Genomic DNA, 25,606 nt, shown 5'->3' on the forward strand with positions numbered 1-25,606 from the left:
GATCCTCCTCAGCACGGATGCCAGGGCAGAGCATAGACTGTCAGCTGCAGATTTACACTAGCTCCAGTAATCCACTAGCACCATGCATTCTAGCTCCAGAATAGAAAAACTTTGGCATTTTGCACATTTTGCAGAAAGCCTCTCTTAAAGGAGGAAGCAGATTTCCTCATAAGCAAGAATAAAATACAAGAACGAGAAAATAAAAGGAGAGGCAACATTAAATATGCTGAAAATTAAGACTGAAAAAGCAAGGCATGTGAAGCCTCACCAGGCCTCACTCAGGAAAACAAACAGCAGCATTTAAATGACATTTAAAGTTTCATAACCAAACAAAATATTACTCACTAAGAAAGGTTTATAGAAAACACCCAATATTTGTTCTCTGATAATATTTTTTTTAACCTGTTTGGTAAGAAAAGTTCCGCATTCCTCAAAGCCCCATTCTTCTGTGTCAGTAAATCATTAAGAAACTGCATGTGTAATAACAACTTTCCTTGTCCTTAGCAATCATTCTTCTATAGGAGCAGGTTTGTCCAACATCTCAGACACATGCACACACACGAAAAGAGAGTCCTCTGTAAGAAAAACTTATCCAAGCAGATGAAATCTAGAATAGCAAGTTATGTCCTGGTTAAGAAAATGCAATTTTAACCTTCCACCTTCTCTTACATTTCCACAGTGTAGAGACCAAGAGCAAGAGTTAAATTTTGTGCAACACTTTTGGAAGGCTTTTTTGTCATTGCAGCAACAAGATTCAGCCATTGGTCACTCCCACACCTTACCACCACAAAACCCCATTATATCATTTGCATTTCTCTAAACCAAGCCCTTTCCAACCAACACAATGATAATTATATGGATAAGTATTTGTGAAGGAGTATATTATTAGTACTAATACTACTTCCATGACTTTACCTTGGAACTGGAGAGAACTATCCAAGGACATGCCAAAAGGCTTTCAGCCAGAAGAGTTTAGAGAAGTCAACTGACATAGAAAAATGCTAACTTTATTTTCTGTCTTTCATGCTATGAGACCTCTTTAACAAATGATTCAAAGTCTATTCTGTAGCCATAGTCCCTGATAGAAAATACTTATTATGCATTGCTCCCTTGCCAATGTAGAATATCCTAATCTCTAATTGAGCTGCTGCCTTGTTGTCTGAAATAATTAATTTTCTCAGATTTCACATTTTTACATGTTCTTTACTATTTTGGAAGCATGATTTGTTACAAATGTAAACATACTAATTACATCATGCTCTCATAGCAAGATATGCTTTATCTTTTTACCTACCATTTACAGCTGAGACAGTTAAATGTGAAAAACACAAGAAGGCTCAGGGGGACCTTATTACTCTCTAAAACCACCTGAAGGAAGTCTGTAGCCAGGTAGGGGTTGTTCTCTCCTCCCAAGTAGCAGGATGAGCAAAAATAGCTTCAAGTTGTGCCAGAGGAAGTTGAGACTGAATATTAGGAAAAATATCTTCACTGAAAGGGTGGCCAAGCATTGCAATAGGCTGCTCAGGAAATTGGTGGAATCACCAACTCTGTGAGTGTGGCACAGTTTTATTAAACACCTCAGTGCTGGGTTAATGGTTGGACTTAATAATTTGGAGGTCTTTTCCAACAGTAATGACTCTCTTTATTCATTGGGGAGGCCTATGGGCCTGCCACAGGCTCCACCTGCAGCCTTGCCCTGGAGGAATGTCCTTTGAGTGGGCTGTGATGAGCTTACCTCAACCCTCTTGGAAGGCTGCTCCTTAGGTTGGCACACCTTTTCTTATCATGGTGAGCTATCTCCAGAAAAGCTTCTGTTATCCCACCATGCCTTAGTAGCCATATTAATCCTTTGTAACCCACTGGTCTTTCCCCCTTGGTACCACTCTTGCTTTCCCTCATAAAAACCCCCTAGTTTTTCCCCTAGTTCTTTAGGGAGCTGTCATCCCTGGCTCCCTTCCCAGGAGGAATCTCCAGTCTCTCTGTCGCTGAGTCGGCCTGAGATAGCCTCACAAGCAGAGCTGAAATCACTGAGCTGATCTCACTGAGAGCTGATCACTTGTGGCCACGGCCACCGCTTGCTGAGGCTTATCCGGCGGCTAGGAGACCTGCCAGAAGAGCCCCTAGAAGGCAGTCCCCTGCGGGATTCTTTCTCTGGGAAAGTTGGTGGCTTTCTGGGTCTGGAACATCAGATCTCCACGGACCCCCAAGCAGCCAACAATTCATTTCACTCATATTCTCACTTTCTGCTCATTTGTCTATCCCACACTTGGTTTGTAAAACCAAGAGATTATTATTATTTGTATGCCAGATTTCGATAAAACTTTGATGTGAGAGTATTAAAAAATATCAAACTATAAGCTCTTTCTAGCATAAATGTGGAAATACATCTATGGGAAAACAAAGGATTTTCTTAAACTGGTCTGGGACAATTACCATGGAAGTCTGATCCATGGAGGATCTTTGGGAAGAGCACTTTCACTCTCTTGTAACAACTTCAGTGACCACAAACTGCCAGGTATAACAGACAGTATCGAATGTCATTGGCAGATCCCCGAGGAGATCATACTATCCTGAAGACTGCTGCAACAATTGTGCCAGGGCTGAGCATTCTTACACTTGGTTAATACAGCAGCACCAAATTCTTCCTTCAGCAGTCTGGACCTTTTATGGGACATATCCAGTGACTTTTACAGCTCATGAAAACAGTCAGTTTGGCTCAACATTTAATCACTTATTGCAGCAATACAAAGAAAATCCAGGTAGATAATAACAATGCCTGTCCCTGCTTGCAATTTCTATGCCTCAGCTTTCTTAAAGTCAGGCTCATTGTGGCTTATCTTGAAAAAGCATCCCTGGACTAGTTTAGGTAACTCTGGTAGGTGCATGTAAATGAAACAGAATCATGAGAAAATTAATAAACATTCATCTAGCCTTCTGCAGAAAATTATTTTAAGGCAGCTAAAATATTTGGCTTGTTTGTTTAGAAATGACATGGCTTATTAAGGAGAAAGAAAAAGAAAACCTGCCTTGAAAGGTAATATAGTAAATGTTGACTCTCTTAGCTTCTAGCATCACATCTTTGTCATTACTGTTACTGAACATGCCAGAGGCTTGACAGCTAGTAAAAATACACTCCAAAAATTATAGCACATCTCCCTTGGTAAGTGTCACTCCAGGCTTGGAGAGAATTTTCATTTCACTCTCATCTCTATTAACAAGCACTGCCAGAAGTGTTTCGGTGCTTCCAGTCATCTGGTTGTTGGTGAATGAATGAAGTACTGACTATATCTGAAGCATGAAAATACAAATCTTTACGAGAGTTTTTCCACTAATAGTGTTTAATTATACCACTGATGAGCCCTTTCCTTTTACAAAAATGTCACTTACTGTCTTGGAAGCTATGTATGGGTTTCTGATGTTTTTATGATTGAACTACCTTGGCATCATTCATAAAGTTGAACTCTTGGTGAGTTTTTCAGGTGACTATCTTTTTGATCTGACCAAATTACCATAATTTGCCCCAATACCAATTTTCTTCATATGTGGTTAAAATTCTATACGTAAGTAAACATAAAAGCCTCACTTGGTTAAAAGAGTAGGTAGCATTTGAATGAAAGAATGGAGGTTTCTCTTGCCTGCATCACCATCTACAGTTTGTCAGTCCTCTGTGGCAGCCTTCTACACAGAGTGCTCATTAGGTGCACTCAAAGTCACCTCTTCTACCCAAGACCTGCTTCCCTTTAAGGGTTAAGGTCTTCACTTGTTATTGCATCTGGAGTGAAGAAAAAAAATAAAGAAGTGAATATAATTATTTTCTTAAATCACTGACAACACTAATTAAAAGCAGGCCACCATTTTTAATACAATCTCAATCTATGTGCATACAACACAGCATCTCAGGAAGCTATTTGTAATATATCCACTTAAGTGCAATGCCTCCTATTAGATGTATTCATATCCTGAAACAGGATCCTGAATCCTGAAACAGATTTAAGGCTTTTCCAATCATGATCTGTGTTGATTCTGTTCCTATCCTTATAAAACAAAGCAAGAATAAACTGCTCCAATCTTAAAGATAGGCTTTTTTGTATATAGTAATTTTATTCTTCTTCAAATTTTAAAGGCATTATAATTTCAAAAATCATTCAGGATGTCATGTGCTTGCGAAGTATTATATATATAATTTTAGATCTATTTGTAATTTTGATTCACTGTAAAAATGTAACTGCAAGTATAATTATTGGTTATAGAAAATAGAAACAATTTCTGAGTACAAGATACTATAGAAGTAAATCTGACTTTTTAATATAAATTATGAGTCAACGTTGAAAAAATACTATCATCTTAATTAACTGAAATAATAAAGGATGCTAATTAGCATCTTAGAGAAGGTGTTTTATTTCTTTGGATCTGATAGGAGGCATTTACTGCTGCAGGATCAAGTGTCTGAACAGACAAGGACAGAGCAGCATCCTAACAAAACACTTGGAAGTGATCCACAAGACTTTCCCTCTGTATTCTTTTTATGTAAATTTGAAAATCCAGTAAATATTTTTTTAAAATCAGTCTTCTTTCAGCAGCATAACATCATAGAGATTGGAATGTGATTTCCCTTCTGTTCATTGATCTCTGAAGAAAATTGCACATATAATGGAACACTGAGAAGAGGTGCAGAATTTTATCCTCTCAGAATTAAAAGAAAAAAATCTGAAATGTTGTGTGGTGACAGTTCTATAGCACAGAGTGAAGCAATGCAATTGTGGCGACACCTTAGTCTGCATATACTCAGGAATAATGAATACTTTTCTCCTTCCTCTGTAACCACAAACACCCCTGGCTTGAGATGTCAAGATGTGTCCTCGTATTGCTAAAATATGATGTAGCCAAACAGATTTGAGGACCCAAAAGTTTTACTCTATTCTTGTTATAGTGTGGCTTCCATTGCCCTTTATTTATCCCACAACCACAACTCCCTTCCTAAAAACCAGAGAGAGAGGGAGAAATAAAATGCAAATAAAAAACCAGCAATTGCACAATACCACTGCTCACCACCTGTGTGGAATATCCCTTTGGCCAGTTCAGTTCAGCTGTCCTGGCCATTCTCCCTCACAGCTTCTTGTGCACTTCCTCACTGGCACAGCCTGGGACATGGAAAAGTCCTTGACTTGGGGTAAGCACTGCTTGGCAACAACCAAACATCAGCGTGTTATCAACATCATTCTCATACTGAATCCAAAACGCAGCATCTACTGAGGAGACAGAAGTCATCGGAGTAAGGATGTAAAAACTGTCACATGCCAACTTGTGAACATTGTGTTTTCCATATTGTGTACATGCATACACAAATACACATTCACACCACATCGAAATTTTTCCAACTGCAGCAACAGTGAAAAAATACTGACTGATTCAGTCCCAAGTATTTTGTGAGACAAGAAATCTCTAATTCCTTTAGCATTTGTCAAAAGTGACAGGAATGGTCTCACCACTGAAAAGACCACAAATTTTTACCAAACTACTGCAGTGTCCAAGAATCTTCTTCCTTACCAAAAATAATGATGAGGACAAGTTGTTGTTAGTTGTGGAAATCAGAGAATTTAGCACATCTGGGAAAAACAGAAAGAAATCAGTGACAGATTTTCACAATTTTGTATTCTCTATGTACTGTCACTGCTATCACTTGTCGATACTTGAGAAAAAAATACTAAGATATAAAATGGGTCCTTTCCTTTATTAGTCAATTACTCATAGCTAGATTGCTATCAATGAAAATACACTGGCCATTGATGTCTTCTAAATAATTTTAAACAGCAATAAAATTTGTCATGAAGGAACTTTATTTAGGTGAGCAAAAGCTTCCAGTGTATAACTATCAATAATATATTATCATATTCTGTAACTCACAAATTCTTATCTCAACTCTAAGGAAGGAATACTAAGGCTTTAAATATTTAATTAAGATGCTTCTTCTAAAAGCTTAAGTGAAACCATCTAATTAAAAAAATGCTAATGTGGAGGTATAGACTTTCCTTGTCAAAGTGATGTGTTTTATTCCTTCTTTTACCTCTTTCTGGTTTGGTTTTTCGATGATAGACAATACCTTATCAGTATAACTTTACTACTATGAATAAAATATTTGAATTGCCACCATGCACACAAAAGTATAAGGGGATAATTAGGTGCTATCAATTAGAAGTGGCTCAATAGCAAGCCAAATTTAGTATTTTGCTGGACACAATCAGTTTTTAAAAAACAGGGTTTATTCTTCATCCCAATACAATCAGTTTGTTTTAAGAATGGATTCAGTTCTTTAATTTTTTTTAATTATAAAAGCCACAGACATTTTACTTGGCTTTATTTTTGGTACTGAAAAAAGAAGCAGCTCGGGGAAAATTACAGGGACATAAAACTGATTTGTTCTGGCACCGTTTATATAAAACACCAAACATAAACAGAACTTTGTTACTACACATAAAACCAGATTAAGCTCCCTATTCACAGAAGGCTACTATTTTACACAAATACAGTAAAGATTTAAGCCTGAAAAAGTTTACAGTAGATTCTGAAACAAAACAAAAAGCTCTAGATTGGAGTAGGGGGAAATACAAGAAGTACATCAGGAAGGATTTGTGCTCCTACTTTAAATATTACACTACATGGAAACCAAACTTAAAGCAGGGATTCCAAAATCTGAAAATGTAAGTGTACTAAAAAAGATTTCAGCCCTAAAGAGTTAAAAACTTAAATATGCATTCACTCCTATCAACACCTAACAAAACATTACTGTTCTTCTGATTGTCAATAAGAAAGATTAGTACTTACAGTACTAGTACTAGAGCAATTATAGATGTTCATAAAATATATACAGTTGCTTCCCTTTTTCTTGCAATAGTATGAAAAATTTCACCAATATAATAATGCAACTGTTGCTCACTTTTATAAGTTTTTAAGTTCCTCAGTTTTAAATACGCTAAGAAACCACTTCAGCATACATTTGCTGTAGCAAAATATCACCAAATGGAAGCACACATATTTAGCAGGCTTCTTTTGTCTGCTGCAAACCCTACACGTTTCAAGGTAAGGCTTGAAAATTAAACACAGAAGCACCCAAAACAAGCATGATACCTGTTATTGACACTTTAGAACCTCACTAGGCAGTAACTGAAATTGCTTTGATGCGCAGCAGCAACTTGGGGACAGAACTTGATAAAACTCTCACACCTACGTGAGGGACCTCCGCGATTCCTACCCCAGCTCACCATCCCCTGAGTGCCCTCGGCACCTCTCCCAGCGCATCCCGAGGTGAGGACGGGACAATTTTCCTCCGGCCGTGCGGGTCCGGGCTCTGACTCCCGTCCCCTTCCACGTGGAGCCCCGAGCGTTTTCCAGCTCTTCGCTCCTTAGGGCGCCGCACACAGCCCCGCTCACAGCATCGCTCCTGCCCGTGAAGGTGCGCTTCCCTACCTCTGGCATACTGCCAGAAAACCCTGCCCACGGAGATGTTCGCTACCTCTCAGGACGCCCAGAGGCAGAAAAAGCCAGATGGACAGAAGCCACAGGAGTGAGGGGCGCACATCTCCCCGTACTCCCAGGTCTGTGGGGCGCTCACTCACTCGGGCTGCCGTGGGATGCCGGCCGCCTCGTCTCCCTCGGCCGCCGCCTCCTCCCCGATGTCGGGCAGGGTGATGAGCAGCCCCTTGGCCGCCGCCCGCCCCCCGGGCTCCTTGCCGGTGGCGCTGGGCGCGGGGCGCAGGGCGCGGCCGGCTCTGCCCGCAGCGCGGCCCCCGCCAGGGGAGGGTCGCGGGCTGGGCGCCGGCGGGGCGCGGCCCATCCGGCAGAGCGGGGCTCCTGCCCCCGGGGCCGCCACCTTCATGGCAGGCGCTCCGGGAGCCCTGTCGAGGGGCCGGCAGCCTCTGGCGGGAGCTGCCTGCGGCCCGGCAGGCGTTGCTAAGCGAAACAAACCCCGCGGGGCACGCAGCGCCCTGGGCGGGAGCACCGCGCCGGCGGCAGGCCCGAGAGCGGCCGCGCTCAGCCCGCGCACCCTGCCGCGGCCGGCGAGCCGGGAGAACGCAGCGTGCGCTTTCCCCTGCCCTTAGAACCCCACCTAATATTAAGGGGCAGAAACGAAGCCAACCTGCCAGGGCAGCAGAGCACTCCCCACACACCTGTGCATAGGAAGGGCTTAACAGAAGACGGGAGTGAGAGCGACCGAATCCAGCACGTCTTTAACGCCATGCCAGGCAGACTCAGAAAGGAATAGTGTACAAACGACAACTCAAGTGCTGCTAAAGACACTCCCAAACCATCCTAGGCAGTTTGGAGAGCGGTAGAGGGTGTCAGTGGTGTCAGTGGCACAAGCCGGACAGCTGGGGGCACACGAGTTGGGAATTACTAACTTTGCCCTAGCTTTTCAACATTGGGTTGTCTACCTGGGTGAAGAGAAACCACACCAGCAGTGGTTTGGGAACACTGTAATGCTTGTTATAATGGACAAGGCAAACATTGTGCCAGCTCAGAACACGACAGGTCATTTGGCCCTTGGAGTGCCCAAAAGAACAGCACAGGCTGAAAGTTAGCCCAGTTGCTTTTTACATATAAGCCCCAGGATCCCACATAAAGCAACTAGTTGTACTATGGATTTTAAGTTGACAGCTGCTGGTTCACAACAACCAAGAGTACAAAGCAAGGAATTTTATCCCTGCCTTGTCTTCCTAGCACATCAAGGAGTGCAATGAGCTGGCAGAGAGAGAACACACAGAACACCAAGCAGAAGACTGAGATTTGAAACTGGGATATTCCTGGCTTTTTTCTTACAAACTAGAATAAATATGTTTTGACAAAACCTTATGGACTAGGTGCATTTAAGTCTAAAAGCAACACAATCTGAATTTATACCTACCAGGGTATAAAAGCCCTGACTGAGCCACAGTGAAAGTAACACAATTGAGCTCACTAGTGGATGGTATGTTTATCTCAGCTATATATATATGAACATCAATGTCTCTTAACTTGCTTGGAGTTCTGGCCAGGACAGGGTTAATGTTTGCAGTAGCAAGGAGGGGCATGCCTAGGACCCTGAGGTTATTCTATATCACCTCACATCAAGCACAAAGAGCAGTAGTTCTTTCTGGTCCTATTCCATGTGGTAAGAACTCACATGTGAATAGATCACCTCTCTTGTACACTCTGTTATTAATATTGCTCGTTACTGTTTGGGTTTTGTGTCATTGCTTTTTCAAGTAAATTGTTTTTATCTCAACCCATGATCCCTTTTGTACCTCCAGTTCTCCCCTCCAGCCTTCCAGGGGGATGGAGGAGGGAGTAAGCAGCAGTGCATGGTTTAGAACACTAAATTGGGGAATACTATTCCTAAACCATGACATCTTGTCATTTAAGATCTGCAGAAACAGTCATGTTCCACTCCAAATCTCCAGACTTGAGCATTCTGCCTCATTTAAGTCCTTTACATATTCTGCTCTCAATACAAACAGTTTCTCTTTTGTCTTACACAACATCTTTGACATTACAAGTTTGGAACTACTTTTCATTTTTTTGGCGTTCAACTCGTCAGCAAATCAGCATAATATAATCTGATGCTGCCCACTGCAGAGACCGGCCAGCTCAGACATAGACTGTGAATCCTGAAAACATTTACAATTCTTAGTACATTTATTTACTCTCAATAAAATTGTCAAACACATCACAGGTGCAGAGCAGAAATAGGTACGTTTCAGAAAAACAGGGAAAATTTATAGGAAAATTTTAGGTCTGGTATAACTGATGCTTACCAGTGGCCCTGTGATTATTACTTTTGTGCCTTTTTTTAATACATTAGTCATTCTCTTTGTGAACCTATATAATGTCTTTTACTGTGATATATTATTTTAAACTGAATCTAGGTACCAAAATAACTATTTAGAATGTGTTCATCATATTTTTATGATTTAAAGGGATTTTTCATTCATCACCAAGTACTTCTTGTTTGTATTCCTAGCTGTATTACAAAAGTAAGCAAGCATTCATAACATTTTTTTCGCTCTTCTGAATACTGATTTGAGGGGCTTCTGTACTAACTAGAAAAATCTTTAGGAATTAGACATGCTGTTACTTGTCAGGCTCCAAGGGTCAGAAAAGACCGTTTGATCATCTAGTCTGATGTCTTGTATAACGTTTCACCACAGTATTTCTCCATGCATTCTCTTCATCTTTATGTCATTTTTAATATCCATGTGAACTACTAGCATTTTCTAAACAATTTATATTGATGTAGAAAGAGAAATTCTGCTGCTATGTGTCATTGCAGGTTTAGGATAGAAACTCTGTCACATGTTAGTCTTTAAATAAGAGAAAGAACAATTGACATGGTGCATACCTGGCATATCATAATTACCAACTTGCCTCCTCAACTTTCATGGCCTAAGCACGAAGAAAGAATTTGTCACTTCGCCCAAAAAGGTCAGAAAGATGAGATGAAAGCATCACAATGAGGATAATCCTATTACTGTAATTAGGGAATCATCATCTATCACTTCAGCTGTAAACAAAGCCTGGTTTGTTTTCATTCAGGACTTCCCAAGCAAGTGAACATACCTGCATCCCCTTCACTATTCCAGTGCATGAAAAATCTTATTTCACTAATTATTTGTCTTGTTTAGGTTTTTATCATCATGGGACATATGAAACCTGATAAAACCCAATGGTTTTTTTATCCATAGATATAGCAAATAATGAGAAAAGCTGTTTAAAATTTTGAGTATAGAACTGTTTTCTAAAGCAGTAGAGCGGCTTTCTTGTAGCAATAGTGATATTGAAGTTGATGAGAGAAATGCTAGGGGGAAAAAGCAATTTAAAAATATTCCTATTGAAGGATCACATACCTACTAGAAGCTGACAAAGTTTTAAAAGGTCATTGAAGCAGCAATTAAATATTAACAAAAATATACAAATGACTGCCTTGTGTCTAATTTACAATAATTTGTGCTCAGACTCACCATAACATCTTAGCCTGTGCTGAACAATATAAACGCCCTTGCAAAGCACCTTTTGCTCAGTCTCATCTCTCTCTGCAGATCAAGCTGCTAGTCCATATGTTTCAACTTTAATGCCCTAGCAATTGCCATCTAACCCACATTTCTGTAAAATATGCTCAGGAAAAAAATCAAACTAGTTAATATGCAAGAAATTAAACTACAGAATTCTATCTGATTTCTTTAAGTTTTCCTTTTAGCTATCAACGGCAAAACTGTGTATAAAAGTAAACAAAAAAATTGAAATTAATCTAGTTTTTAAACTTTTTCCCACTCTAGCTATACTCACAATAATGTTTCTCATACTATTTAAAACTATTTCTTCTTGTTGTTGTTGTTTCACTAGTAAGAAAATTTTTGGTAATGAAATTTCTGTAGCACCACTTTCTCCACAAAGTTGTCTTCTCGTTATATTATTGTAACAGGTGGTATTTCTTGCACCACTTAATTAGTGGCTTGTCTGAAGTTTCTTCTGTCTTCATTCAGAGCCAGGATTAAAAAAATGAAGGAGATGAATTTTCTCGCATTCAGGCTTGGTTGTTTATTAAATCTTATCTAAAGTACAGAGTTCAGCAATACTTCCAGCTACCAGCTAGAAGTGAGCAAAACGGAGGTGAACTTAGCTAGCTACAAGGTCTCTTAAAGCTAAACAGTCCCATAGAGAATTAACACCTATATTATTTATACTTTTGACCCAATAACTAAACTCCTGTGGACTGCAGTGGAGCACTAACTGTCCAACTAGAAACAAAAGATGAACACCAAAAAAAGACACCACCCAAAATCCTCCATCTTGTCCCATACCTATATTGTATTATAAAATCCTCAAATTCAAAACCCTTTACCATGTGAAATCACACACTTCTATTTAACTATACACCCATTACTTTGACTCCATCACTCAAATTTGGAAGACTTCTCCAAGGCCTCACGTCAAAAGCAGTGTTCTCCAGGGGCTCATGCCAGAAAGCTCAGAAAGCTCAAAAATCCCAGGTTTCTGGGATCCAACATATTATAAAAATATCTGTGCCTTTATTCATTTTATACAGCCTTGGCCATGCTTCACATTGATTTCAAGTTCTTTGTACAGGCATACAGTTTTGTTTTGCATTCTAAGAATCAAGGTGACATCTCTCAGTATTAACGTCCTGCCAGCTCTCTGAATTTCACCAAAGAGCAAAAAAAATGTTTTCCTTATACTAAATTTATTAAATACATTTGACTCATCACTCTGAAAGTCGCTTTTTGATACCAACCAGTATTAGCATCCCCAGAAGGCATAATCACAAAGGTTTTAAAACTCACTTTTAAAAGGCTATATTTCTTGGTTCGAATTACAGAAGTAATTTTCTGTGTTACTTACTGTGTTTCACAAGGAAAGCTTTCCAGTTTGAGGCATTGAATCCCCCATATTTCAAAAGCAAGTAGTAGTGTCCACTCTACCTTCTACAAATAATTTCTTGTTTCATCATTAATGCATTTTCTTATGTATATCCCCTTAGAGAGTCTTATGTCTTTTCTACTCTTCATTATTTCCTAGAACATCAGTGATTCTCATTGCTCTTCAGAATTTCTACCACATTTTTAATACACTGATGGAAAGGACTAGCCATCATAATCTCTTTTAACGTCACTTCAGTGCAGCTGAATTAAAATATCAGCGAAAACATGAATATAAACAAATAAATTTAAATGACAGTGACTCTTACATATATTTACAGGATGACAAAAATGACCCCATAATTCAAATCTGTAGTTCAAAAATCAGTGCACTTTACTTTTAGATTTAAGTGCCATCACTAACTGCTGATGAAATGCACTGACTCGTTCTCTCTGGGCTGGCCAGTTCAAGATGCAGCGAGATCTGAACATTCCTCTTCTCAGCTGAAGTGCATGATACAACTTGTAATCTTGGATATCATCAAGAAAGATCAGTATGATGGAGTCCCGACTTTGTTCAACAGCTTGCTGAAGAGCTTGATATACCTTGAAACTGAAGCAAAAAAAAAGACAAAAATCAATATTTTCTTTTATGTGAAAAAAAAAGAAAAGACAAACAGTTCTTGACAGGGGTCTTAATGTCTGTTTTGATATACAATGGTTATTATTTTTCTTACATTATTTGCCTCTTACTAAAAAAATAACATTGCTCTAAAAATATAACCTAAGTCTACTTTCTTGATACAGCCTTGTTTAGCAAAATCCCTTTCTTGACGAGACCACTATATAAGAATGGTGAAAAGACTAATTTAAAGACAAACAAAAATCATCTTTTGATGCTAGTGGTCTTACTCATTGTTGCTCATCTTCAAATGTGTAATTTTAAGCAGAACAATCTGCAAAGGTGGCAGCCTGACTTCTGGAAAAAAAGCCCAATCAAACAAAATAAAAGACACCCCCCCCAAAAAAAACCAAAAATCCAAACCAACCCAAAAACAATAAACCTAACAAATTTTTAAAAAAACAACCAAAAACAAACAAAAATCAACACAAATAAACAAAAAAGCCAAACAAACAACTCAAACAAACCACAAAAAATACCCAAGAAAATGCCTAAAACATTGACTTAGATAATAAAATGTACACTAACGTATGTGTGAAACAATTAACTTCATTAACTTAGAAATTATTCTGAAGTAGCAATATATTAGGTAAATACATTGAAGTAGATTTTGTGTGGGTATTTTTCATTAAATTCTATTTTTTATTAAACTACAGTTTAAAAACGATCTTGCTAAAATATCCGTTTTTCCCCTTACAGATAAAATTTTAGATCCTACTCACTTTTTACACCAGGGATCCTGTAAGAGATGTTCAGTCACAACAAAAATAGTCTTCCTGCTCCTTTTTATGCTGTCAATTGTGGCTTCAAATTCAGATACACCTGCTTCAAAATCCCGTTCTTCTAAACAAAACTTAATTTCAAAGTGGTAATTTTTTTCCAGAGACATGAAATTTTTGGACACCCAATTCTTATCCTCTTTTGCATGAATAATGTAGGCATCATAATCATACGGTTCCTGTTGTCTCTCAAATTCTTTAAAACCAAGCATTCGATTGACTAAAACATTCCAGTAGAAAGCTATTCTCCACCCTTCAAAATGGATGGTAAGGACAATAAAAATGAGGAGTGTCACCATAGTGGCAGAGATCACAAAAAGAAGCTTAAATGGAGCACTGTCTTTGCAGGCTGAACTATCAAAATACAAAACCAGACTACCATGATATTTAGGCGGGGTGTTGCAAATGTACTGAGACCTCAATCCAGGTATATCTACTTGGGTCTCATTAAGCCAATCAGCAAACCAAGCAATGCTTTCGCAGGTACAGTCAAAAGGATTGGAATCCATCTCTAGTTTTCTCAGGCTTCTGAAAGGTGGGCCAAATACTTTTTCTTCAACTGAGGTTATCAGATTTTTCTGAAGGTTCAATGAACTCAGAGAGGCCTGGTCATCAAACACAGTTGCTGGAAGCAAATTCAAATTATTCGATCCTAAATCCAAGTGTTTTAATTGAAACAGACCCTTGAAAACCTGAACTGGAATTTCATCAAGCCCATTTGATTTTAAATTAAGAATTTGCAAATTGGGAAGACCTTTCAAAAAAAGAACAGGACCACCCGGATTTGCATGTTTCCAAAGCCGGGCTAAATTATTGTGCTGCAAATCCAGGATGTCAAGTTTGTCAAGTCCATCGAACAAGTCTTCTTTTATGTTTGCTATGTTGTTATTACTGATGTCCAGGATAGTCAGGTTTCGTAGAGGATGAAAAGGTGAAGGAGAAAGTGCTAGATTACTGCAGCCTACTTTCCTCAGCATCAGTTTTCTAAGGCTTGGGACAAAAATGAATGATTCACTTTGTAAAGTCAAGTTTTTGTTATAGGAAAGATAAATATCTTGTATATTATTGAGACCTTTAAACTCATGACCCGTAAGCTGTTGACTAATTTCATTGAGACCAAGACTAAGAATTCTCAGGTGTCCCAGGGAAGAAAATGCCCCACTTTCTATTGTAGAGATTCTGTTCTTTGTGAGGTTGAGAACCTGTAAGCTAGAATTAGCAAGCGATGAAAATGTTTTATTAGTTATTCTTTGTAAGTTTATGTTGCAGTTGCAGAGACTCAGATATTTCAGGTTGTTCAGACCTGTAAACGTATTAGCAGTAATTCCTGGAAAATTGTTATTATCCATTATAAGGTACTCTAGATGATATAGCCAACGAAAAGAAAAATCTTCAATTTTCCCAGTAATTGAATTGATGAGATTCAAATGTTTAAGGCTGGATAATCCATAAAATAAACGCGAAGATACGTGAATCTTATTAAGTTTCAGGTTTAAGTACTGTAAACTTGAAAGCCACTGAAAGGAGTCATTTTCTATGGCAGAGAGAGAATTTTGGGAAAGGTTTAAAATTGTAAGATTTGTTCCTTGCAGTCCCTGGAAAGTTGATTTGCCAATGTAGGAAAGTTTCACATGGCTCAGTGAGAGGTTTCGAATCGCTGTGTTTGATAATTCCGTACAAAGTTTCTTTGTGTGATTTTCACCAAGTTCAACGTTGTTCAGTATGAGGCCAAACAGATTTCCAATTGTATGGAAACATCCTGTATGAAACTGAAAGGACAAGAAAAAAAATGTCTTGACCTAAACAAGGGGATTATGTAAGAAAGTTGGTCAATAAAACAAAAGCTTGGAAATGTTATCAAATGAGATTTTCAAGCAGAATAGAACTTTCACACCCAGACTGCTTCACAGCCATGTTCAGACAAACACGTTTTGGAGTTTACACTTCTTGTGACAATAGTTCTATCATTTATAACATGATTAGCATGGATCTGAGTAGTATTATTTTAGAAGACAGAAAGCAGCTCAGTGAGATTCAAGTTTGTATCCAATGACCAAAACTCCTTCTTTAGAAGTATCTTAAATTTTCTTATATTTTTCTTCAGCTTTCTGTTATGGGTATCTGCTAGGCATACTAATTTACTAGTTATTAGGTCTGCGGACAGACAAGAAGAAATCCAGTTTCTCTGTGCAAGCAGAAGCTACTATGAAATCTAATACTACACACTTGCTTTCACAATATGGATCACACGCTTTTATCATAGAGCTGGCCCCTCATCTTGATTGAGATATCAGTTGAGGGGTTAAATACTCCATTTGTCAGAATGATTCAAATGCATAAGGCTACTTTTTAGATAGCAGTACTGTAACACCAGAACAGCTGAACAGCTGAAAGCACAAGCAGCAGTGCCAAGAAATGAGTAATGCCATTTACTCATCCACACCCTGTACCCTTGTGCCAGAATAGCCCTACATGCAGTCACACAGTGCACTGGGTAGGGAACCAGTGTGACCACAAGCTAACCAAGCCAAAACACTGTAGAGTTTGCCCAGTGATCCAGCACATGGCCTCATAAAAGCTGGTATCGGAAAGAGAGACGGATGAAGTGTCCAAGCAAAAGAGGATGATCAGATTCACTCAGCACTGATACAAACTTATACCACCTTATTCTTGTAGGTTCAATATACATATTTTTAGAGATCAATCAACTGGGAAACAAAGCAAAAGAAGCAAACAAAAACCAAATAAACCAAGGAAATTCAATGCATATTCAGTATTTGTATGCTAAGGGTCAACCAGTTTATAATTGCCACACTTACCATCACTATTCAAAGAATCCTAACTTTGAGAAGCAGGTCAGAGAGCACAGTGAAGCAGATGGAAGACAAAGCACTCACATGTTTATTTTAAAGGAGTGAGTGAGTATATGTTGCTAGAATGATTATTTCTCTGAGGTTCCCATAGCCACAAGTGAAAGCTCTCTTTGATAAACTGGGAAGTGAAACTTAGATTGTATAACCAGACTTGCATAATACTACACTTTTCACCCACTGAGAAAGTGTGTCAGCCCTTCACCTTCAGCACATGCAAATAAAGTTCTGCACAGAAAATACTTGGTAAAGATTCTTAGAGCATCTTGATTTAGGTCTTGCTTGAGACCACTGTTCTACATGGAACCAGCCTATATGAAACCAGCCTGTGCTGATTTCAGTGGCAAAAGAATTTTGTAAATATCTGCTGGAGGTCAGGAGTAATGGTGTATGAAATAGAATGGGTTTTGGACTTCAGTGGGTCAAAATTGTATTGTAAATGCCATACAACCATAAAGGGTAAATCAGGATAGTTCCATTTTATACTTACACCTGTTGAATTTCTGTTGAAATGCTTCCTACCTCTTTTAGTGGATTTGAGGACAAATCAAGACTATTCAATGAGGTATTGCTAAGAAAACTGAAGTCTTCTTTTTTCAACTCCGTGATTTGGTTGCTACCCAACATAAGCTCACGGAGTTTCTCCAACTGTTGCTTCAATCCTAAATTGGCCGACTTCAAAGAATTATGAGATAGGTCCAAAATATTCAAGTTCTGGGGAGAAGATGCAAGGAAAAAAAAGTATAATTTTTTTTAATATAATACACCAAAAAAATTATAAATATTTCATTAGAGTATAATTCATTAGAAATTAGTTGTAATGCTAACCTTAAAATAAATTTATAATAGAGAAATGGCAGCTTTCAAGCTCCTGCTGGAAGAAACTTTCACACCAGTAACTTTCATGGTATTAATGATATTAACCTGCTAAAGTATTTACTATAAACCAAAGTAGATTTAGTTAAATATCCTTAATTCACTGAAGGCCTTCCTTCCTCAGATAAAGTGATAAGTGCAAAAGCCCACAGCTGGCTGCAGTTACAACTATTGCACTATTAAACATCTTTTCAGCCCCATAAATGGAGTAAGGAAGGTGAAGTTCCCAGCATGGAAGCTGGCTGAACTCACTTGTGTTTAGTTGTGTCAGCAGTCCTACAATGCAAGCAAGTACACTTTATGTAACTGAACTGGAGTACTGAGTTTAACAGAAAAGTTCAGACCTACTCAAAACCACATGCACACTCATTAGAACACTGAATGACAATTAACATACACATTGTCTTTACTTTGCTTTTTTTGTCCTTAGGTTTTTCCTTTTGCATGATTCCTGCCTGGTGGAAAGACAGTGAAATAGTCCTTTCCTGCTTTCTGTGGTGGTCCCCCAATCTCTGCTACAGACAAGAATATTTAACCACACGTAAACTACCAGAAAAAGCAAAGGTACAATAAACACATTTTCACTCTTTCTCAGTTCTTTAAGTCCTGAGAGACACTACATTCAGCCTAAGCACTGGTATTCCTAGTTTGAATACTTAAACCTCAACCTTGAAAATTTAGGCTACCATGCAGCTCAGATTCCACACCATCCACTTTGCAGCTATTCTCATCATCTGCTGCTGCTATTTGCTCAGCACATATCCTGCATGGAGACGTGCTTCAAAGGGATGCAATACAGAAAAAGGAATGGAGACCATTGACTCACAAAGATGACCGAGACTCCAGTGTGCCATAACAGAAGGAGCCACAAGCCCTCTTCTTCAGCAAAAATCAGTGAAAGATTATATGTTGGGTATTTTGACATACCAAGGCAGCAGTTTTGAAAACACACTGGAAAATATAGTAAATTCCCCATTTATTGTGGAGACCTTGAAAGGACTCAGAAAGATAGGAGAAGCCTCTCAGTCATCTCCTTTTGATAACAAATCCTGTTCTATCAGGTCAAGACAACCCTTGTTCTGTTCCTTAGGACATCCCCCCTGCCTTCTCTCTGTCTGTCAGCCTTTTTGGTCACTCCCACCCTGGTTCCCTGTTGGCCCCTACGCCCTAACCACACCCTGGAAAAACCCCCATGTACCTAACCCAAAGTCCCAGACCAATGCCTTTGCTTCTGAACTCCAGGACTGTGCTCACACGTGGCTGAAATAAACATCTCTGTGAAACCCTTGCAAAGGCCCTTCCTGCTTCTTCACCTGCTTCACCTCAACAAGAACCCCAACCGCAACAATTTATACTTTACTTACATGAAAAGGTGCATTTATAACTCTTACCTTCAGGGGTTTGAAATTATCATTTTCTATATTAAGCCTGTTGTAGCCTAGACTGAGCTCAGTCAGGTTGGTGCAGGAAGCAAAGACTCTGTCAGGGAGCTTATACAATTCATTATGTTCTAACTTCAGAATCTGCAACAGGGGCACATTTTGGCACAGTTCTGGTTGCAGTTTAGAGATGCTGTTGTAGCCTGCATTCAAGTAAACCAGCTGGCTGTACTTGGTCAGATTTGCAGGGCCTAGCTGTCTTAGCTGGTTATGAGAAACGTCCAAACTCGTTATATTGTTTGGAAGATCAGAGGGAATTTGAGTCAGCTTTAGGTGACTGCAGTCAGCCATTTCATTTTGGATATGACATTGTGTTCCAGCTGATGCACACGGCCAGAAGACAAACATCAGTCTGACATATAAGCTACTCCACCAAAGAATAGCGTTTCGCATCATTCTACCTGCAAAGGCAAAATGAACACTGCAAATTACAATCATTTTCACACAACTTGCATCTTCAACCGAAGGCTAAGCAAGCAACGCTTAAAAAATATGTGATTTCATAGTGAGAAAACAGTTGGTGTTTTTAATCCATGAAATTTTTTCTGCATTCATTTCTTCAGATGAGTTATGTCTAATAATCTCTCTAAATAAAGACTTTTATTTAAAAGCAATAATATTGACTTACATAAAAATAGATATGTTCAAAAAGCTACCAACTTTATCTATTATTGATGAAAATTTCCCATCACTTTCTCTTTTCTGATTAATTTTGCGTTGCTTTAACATTCATAAAATACAATAAATATAAAAAATTGTACATAAGCCTCTCAATGTTAGTAATTGTTCTCTGAACTTAATTACATGTAAAATAGTTATATGCAGTAAAAATACATAATATACCACTTCTTTCTTTTACTGTTCTTGCCAATTTTTATTTTAAAAGCCAGTCACACAAAATTCTAACTGTTGCTCCATCTTCTAGAGAAATAAGGAATACTAGGCTATAGAAACATATCAGAAAAGAAACATATGAGAAAGTAAGAACACACAAAATAAATCAGTACCAACCTAATCAGAGAAAGAAATGGAACAGAATCAAAGTGTAGAAGAGACACTGTCCAAAGATTCAATATATTTATGCAAATACTTTCAGGAAAATGTACACAATTTAGAATTTATATACTCCACCCCATATCTTTTGGTCACTTAGATTAGGATATCAACATTTAAACTCTAATTTTCAATGGCTCTGTTTTGTCACTACATTTTTAATGAATCTTAGGCTTTTTAATATTTTGCTCATGTTCCATTTAGTATCCATTAGATCTAAATTCACTTGGTGATCTTGTAATGAAACTTTACTGCACAAGGAAGAAAATTAATTCCATATAAATTCTGACCAGGCTTGACTAGCCGTCTGAGTCATAGAGCCTGTCTAATTAAATGGCATTTCTTCTAATCAAAAGAAGAGTCCTCTGTATCTTCCATATTATTCTCTACAGAATTAATCTTTAGTAGAGGGAGAACACACTTTGTGAGTGCTTGCCAGAACGTTTTTTTCATGCTTTAGCAGAGGACAGTAAGCTTAGGTTCCTGTCTTCAGTTTTTTGTTTTCAAAAAATAGAAAGATTATACTTTCAACCCTGTTGCTCAAAATGTCTCCACAGTCCTGACACACACATATCTGTATGGCCTTCTGCCAACAAACTTGGATAACAGCAACAAACCTACCTACCAAGCTCAATTTACCAATGAGTTCAGTCTCCGGCGGATGGGCTCCCAGGCAGAGAAGGCTATTACTGCCCCAGTACAGAGCAGGCTATAGAAGGGAATAAACCTGCCTAGACTTAAGAGGAAGCTAGAAGAGCTCAAAAGACTAACTCGTGGGAAGTATGAGCTTTCTTACTTCTACACCTCCTATTTTCCTTTGCTAGGAACCTGTGTTTAATTAATATTATTGAGCTTTGAGCACATTGGAGTATTGCACTTTAGCAAACAATGAAACAGGAAATGAGAAGAGAAATTAAACCAGCACATTTGTATAGAAAAAAAGAAAAATTCTTCATAACTGATGTTTTCTGAAGAGACAAATTTCCACTAGCATAACAAAATGCTCTAAGGAATTGACACTGCAACCTGCAGCCAAACAGGAGCTTAGCAGGTCAGACCCTAGCAGAGTTTGTCTCCATAGTTGACCTGCCTTTTCAGAGGGCATGCATTAGGACTGCTCCAGTGACAAAACATCACATTATAGTGGCCAGAGGGGAACCTCATGGCTGCCTTTTTGGAAGCAACCTGGCCATCTAAGGAGAGACATTTGTATAATTCTGTAGGAATGGGGATACAAGCAAGGGATAGAGGGACATAAAACATTGTAAAGGCACATACAAAGGACTACAAAAGTTGGTTTAAAATAAACCTTAATGAAAAAACACTTCCTTGTTGGGTACTGCATGTCAGGCTGACTTATATCCTTCAGGTCTCATAGCTCTCCACTCATCTGCCACTGGTTAATGGGGAAGAAGAGGGGACAGCAAACTCTTGGTCTTGCAGACAGCCTGCCCTGCTAGAGCTGCTGCCAAACATTGCACCCATGTCCCTGTAGCTGAGGAAAATAAAGAACCACTTGTCCTACAACTTTCCTTTGCACCCCATCTGCTGGAAACACTAAGGAAAACAAAAGGGAAGTTTAGCTGTGACAGGAGCTTGCATCCTGGCCTGCATCACTCTCAGGGTTTGTTGTTAGGGTGATCAGACAGCTGCTGGGCTCTGCAGCAATTGTTGCCAGCTCACCTTTAAGATTGAGAGGCAGAAGAAATGTACTGCACAACACAAAACAAGTTCTTTAGCTGACTTCCAGCAAGGCCCAATGAGTGCCTTTTCCTGGTTTTTGCATTGCAAGAGATCTGGAATCAGCTTTAAGTGTTTTAGCTTTGTCTGGGGGGGTCCAGTGAATAAAGAACACACCCATTATCAAACTTCAGGGACAGCGTTTCAGATGGGCAAAGAAAGAAATAGACTTCTAACATTATGAGCAAGAACTTTAAAAACTGGCACTGACTTAGCTGACTTGCAAGTTAAGAGAAATCCAGGATCAAGGAATTCACCCAAACTCCTGAGCAGCACTTTGCCTTTGCACCTCGATATTCACATTTATTATTATGAAGAATTTTACCCACTCACCTCTGCAGGCTTTATCCCCTTGTGTCCGGAAGCATCCCACCTCTGCACTGGTTTCTGAGCACACGCTCACCGTGAGGAAACACTGCCCGGAGCCGGGAGAAGTGAAAGCGAAAGCGTGGCGAGGCTCGGCGACGGGAGCGCGGCAGCGGCGGGGCGAGCATCCCCCGAGCCGCGGCAGCCACGGCTCCCGCCCACCCATCTGCACCGAACCCTCCTGCATGAGGGGTTTCGGACGTGCTGAGGGTGGACATAGCTCCTAACCTCACAGTTGGGCTGCTGCTTGTGGTTGCTAACCGCAAGTAAACCGATTGCAACACACGGATGTGCCACAAATGAGCACCATCATCACACCATCCTGTTTAAAATTGTTACAATTTATTGCTGCCTTTTTCCAGTGTCTCTGAAAATCCTCAAGGGCATATCCCAAAAGCCGATATCCTGACCGACAGATTACTGGCACAGGAATATTAGTTTTTAAAGTAGAGACAGCAACATGCTTCCTACAGAGCCATGTACAGTATTCCTTTTAAAAGGGAATTTGATTATGGGAAATAGTAATAGATTTCATTTCTAAGAGAGAAAATAAAATATTTTGTATTTTAAAAATAACAACAAATCCACAAATTGTTTTTAAAAGTCCAAGTTAAAGTTTCAGATACAGCTTTCAGATGTGTGTCCTCTTCATACTGTTTGCGGATCTGTGCGTCCCTGCTTTCCAAAGGAGCTGACCATCAGTTTCCTGGAGGGGACTTTCTCAGTACCAGCATCTGGACATGACAAGAAGTGCTATTCTTCAACTACATTGGCATTCATGAATATTCTGCAGAACTGATCCAGCTATACATAGGACACACCAACAGCTGAAATGACCTGACATTTTTAAGCAGTTGTGTAGTCCCCTCTTAAGTGAAGAGTGGGTAGCTGCAGACTAACCCAGAAAAGAATAAAGTTGGGCTTTAATTCTTCAATGAAAGTGTTTGAAATTGTAACCTGCAGCAATGTGTTGACTGTCTGCCCATCAGGACTTTGGAGAGGGAGGGAACTTGTGGTGGTTTCTACCCTAAATATGAGACTACCCACAGAGTTGCTGTGGGCGAGGCTGGCTGGGAGATAGAATGAGTAACAAAGAGTTTATGGCCCTCATTTCCTATTTCCATTCTCTGAATTCTTTCAGCAACTGCCAAAAAGAAATTAAGTTTTATTCTTGAAGCTGGGACACAAACTGAGACCAGAACCAAGATCCTTTGGAGCTGAAAGGTTCTAAAGCCTTTCATTCCCATTTCACAGTTAAACCTTGATCCTCCCTTTCCTATTGGTGTGAGAAGAATAAATTTCTGTTCCATGCTGTCCAGTGTGCTTGTGTCAGGATAAGGTCATTTGATGAGAAGCACAGCCAGTTGAAGTCACATTAAGTTAATCTCAAGAGGATTTTCACTTTGTGTGTTGTAATTCTGCTGCTTTAGAACATAGAAGATCACACTGATGGTAAGAAACATAATAATTAACAACTTTTACCGATCACTATTCCAGCACAGCAATACTGTCAGGTATTTTATCTCTCTCTACACCATACTCATAACTACAGATAAAATTTGCTCTTTGATCTCACCTCACAATTTATTACTTCTCAAACCTCTCTTCCCTATACACATAGGAAATTATTAGGAAGCTACAGTTGTCCCAGGCGCAATGGAGGAAAACCATCTAATGCTGGTGAAGCTGTTAATTTTTTCACTAAGGCCTTTTCAACACTGTAGCCTTACGAAAATACCAGTGGCTCAGGGAGAAAACAGCACGTAGGCAGTCAAAAGCCCCTCTCTTTTGGAGGTCTTGCACTAGGGGTAAGAACATTTATTTTAGTACAGAAAATTTCAAAGCAACGAAGCTCTTGTAAAAATTTTGCGGCATGATTTACAAGAGCCAGCAAGATAGTGCTGTGCAAGATACACTCTAGGGCATATAGAACCAGGGCAGATTCAGCAAGTATGGTTGATAGTTCTGAGGCAGGCAACAAAGTTGATACATTTGTGCTTACTTCAGTGGTGTGCAATCTCATCGAGTTCCCAAATTGCTCTAACTCCACTGTGTAGCCTACTTTACCCTATACTTATGTTTTCAAGTACTGGGAAGAACATGACAGCACATAATGAAGGGTATAATCAAGCAATCCACGTGTCCAGAGAATAATTTAGAAAAAAAAGCAGCACAAAAAATAGGCAAGGCTCTCACACTGTGGTTAGGGTAAGCTTGAGTGAGGTGGTTCTGAATGGTGACAAAACACAGTCAGTCAAAATACTGGAGATGCAGCCACCTCACTTAGATGTTTAGGAGCAGAGCAACCAGCTTCTGCACAGACTCATCTTAAGCTTATCTGGCCTATAAACACAGAAGGGTGGGGATGTACATGCTCATGGAACACTCCCAGAGCTAACATGCCACCAAAACTGAGCTTAGGAAAAAGGAAGTCAGCTGATCTTACCTGATCTTCAGATACAAAAAAGTGTATTAACTTAGCACATGGCTAATTGGACTTTAGTGTTTTTGTAAACTCCGAGTCATGTTGCAAGCATCAGGGGGAAGACTTAAAATGAGAGAACACATGCAGACACTTCCAATGACTATCAGCCACTCAAAAGGTGAAAGCACCTTTTATTGGGTTTGGATTCAGACATCCTATGCAGCAATGGACAGGTTCATGGAAACAGAATTTAAAGATGTCTGGAAGTGAGAATGGCTACCAGGGGAAAGAAAGCAGGAAAGAGCAGACCTGAACACTAAAGACCTGAGACAAGTTCTGACAGGAGACTTCCTGCATCATCAAGGCAGTTAGAAGGGAGGACAGTGTTAGCTTGAGATCAGAGAGAGTTTGCTTGCGTCTGCCTCCTGAGACAAGAATAGATGCTTCTTCTCTTGTGATTACATGAATCTGGCTAACTCTACTGTTGGAGTATCTAGCAGGTCACGCGACATTTGGGTGCAATAGCTCCTCTAAGGCTCTCGATCAATACTGCTAATTTACAAGTTGTAAAAATTAAACTACATTAACTTTTTGATGACACAAAAGTGGAAAAGAGTATGTGAGGATTCACAGGCAGAATACGTTCATTAGCATGCTCCCAAAGACAGAAGAATTTGCTTCCATGCATTTCTTCATTTATTTCCTCTTGTGGAATAAAAAAATGTTTGTGAATAAAATCTGGGAGCATGACCTGGGCAAGCAGTTGAGAACTCCAGCCATTGTTTGAGATTTTAGTTGTCTAGTAGCCAGCCAAGAGCAGTGGCTCTGACTTAAGTGTTTGTCACCTGGAAGTAACATTCAAAATGCCAGTGAACATGCAGAGATAAGTACAGCATTGACTCATCAGCTTTGACACTTTTCTGATGTGTTGCACTGACTGTGAAGATCAAGTGCAACTGCAGAATAGGT

At 39.3% G+C, this 25,606-nt stretch overlaps 1 protein-coding gene across 1 annotated transcript; it reads right to left on the minus strand.

Moving 5' to 3' along the window:
- Window positions 1–11,543: 11,543 nt before the first annotated feature.
- Window positions 11,544–22,485, minus strand: TLR3 (toll like receptor 3). Its single transcript, XM_088163485.1, has 5 exons — window positions 22,180–22,485; window positions 19,006–19,454; window positions 17,261–17,452; window positions 13,812–15,637; window positions 11,544–13,020 (listed from the first exon to the last, which is right to left on the minus strand). The coding sequence occupies exons 1-5, from the start codon at window positions 22,397–22,399 to the stop codon at window positions 12,792–12,794; spliced, it is 2,916 nt and encodes a 971-aa protein (XP_088019611.1). The 5' UTR covers window positions 22,400–22,485; the 3' UTR covers window positions 11,544–12,791.
- Between the last annotated feature and the right edge of the window lie 3,121 nt (window positions 22,486–25,606).

This window comes from Sturnus vulgaris, chromosome 4, assembly GCF_052056855.1.
Source record: "Sturnus vulgaris isolate bStuVul1 chromosome 4, bStuVul1.hap1, whole genome shotgun sequence".
Lineage (NCBI taxonomy): Eukaryota > Metazoa > Chordata > Aves > Passeriformes > Sturnidae > Sturnus > Sturnus vulgaris.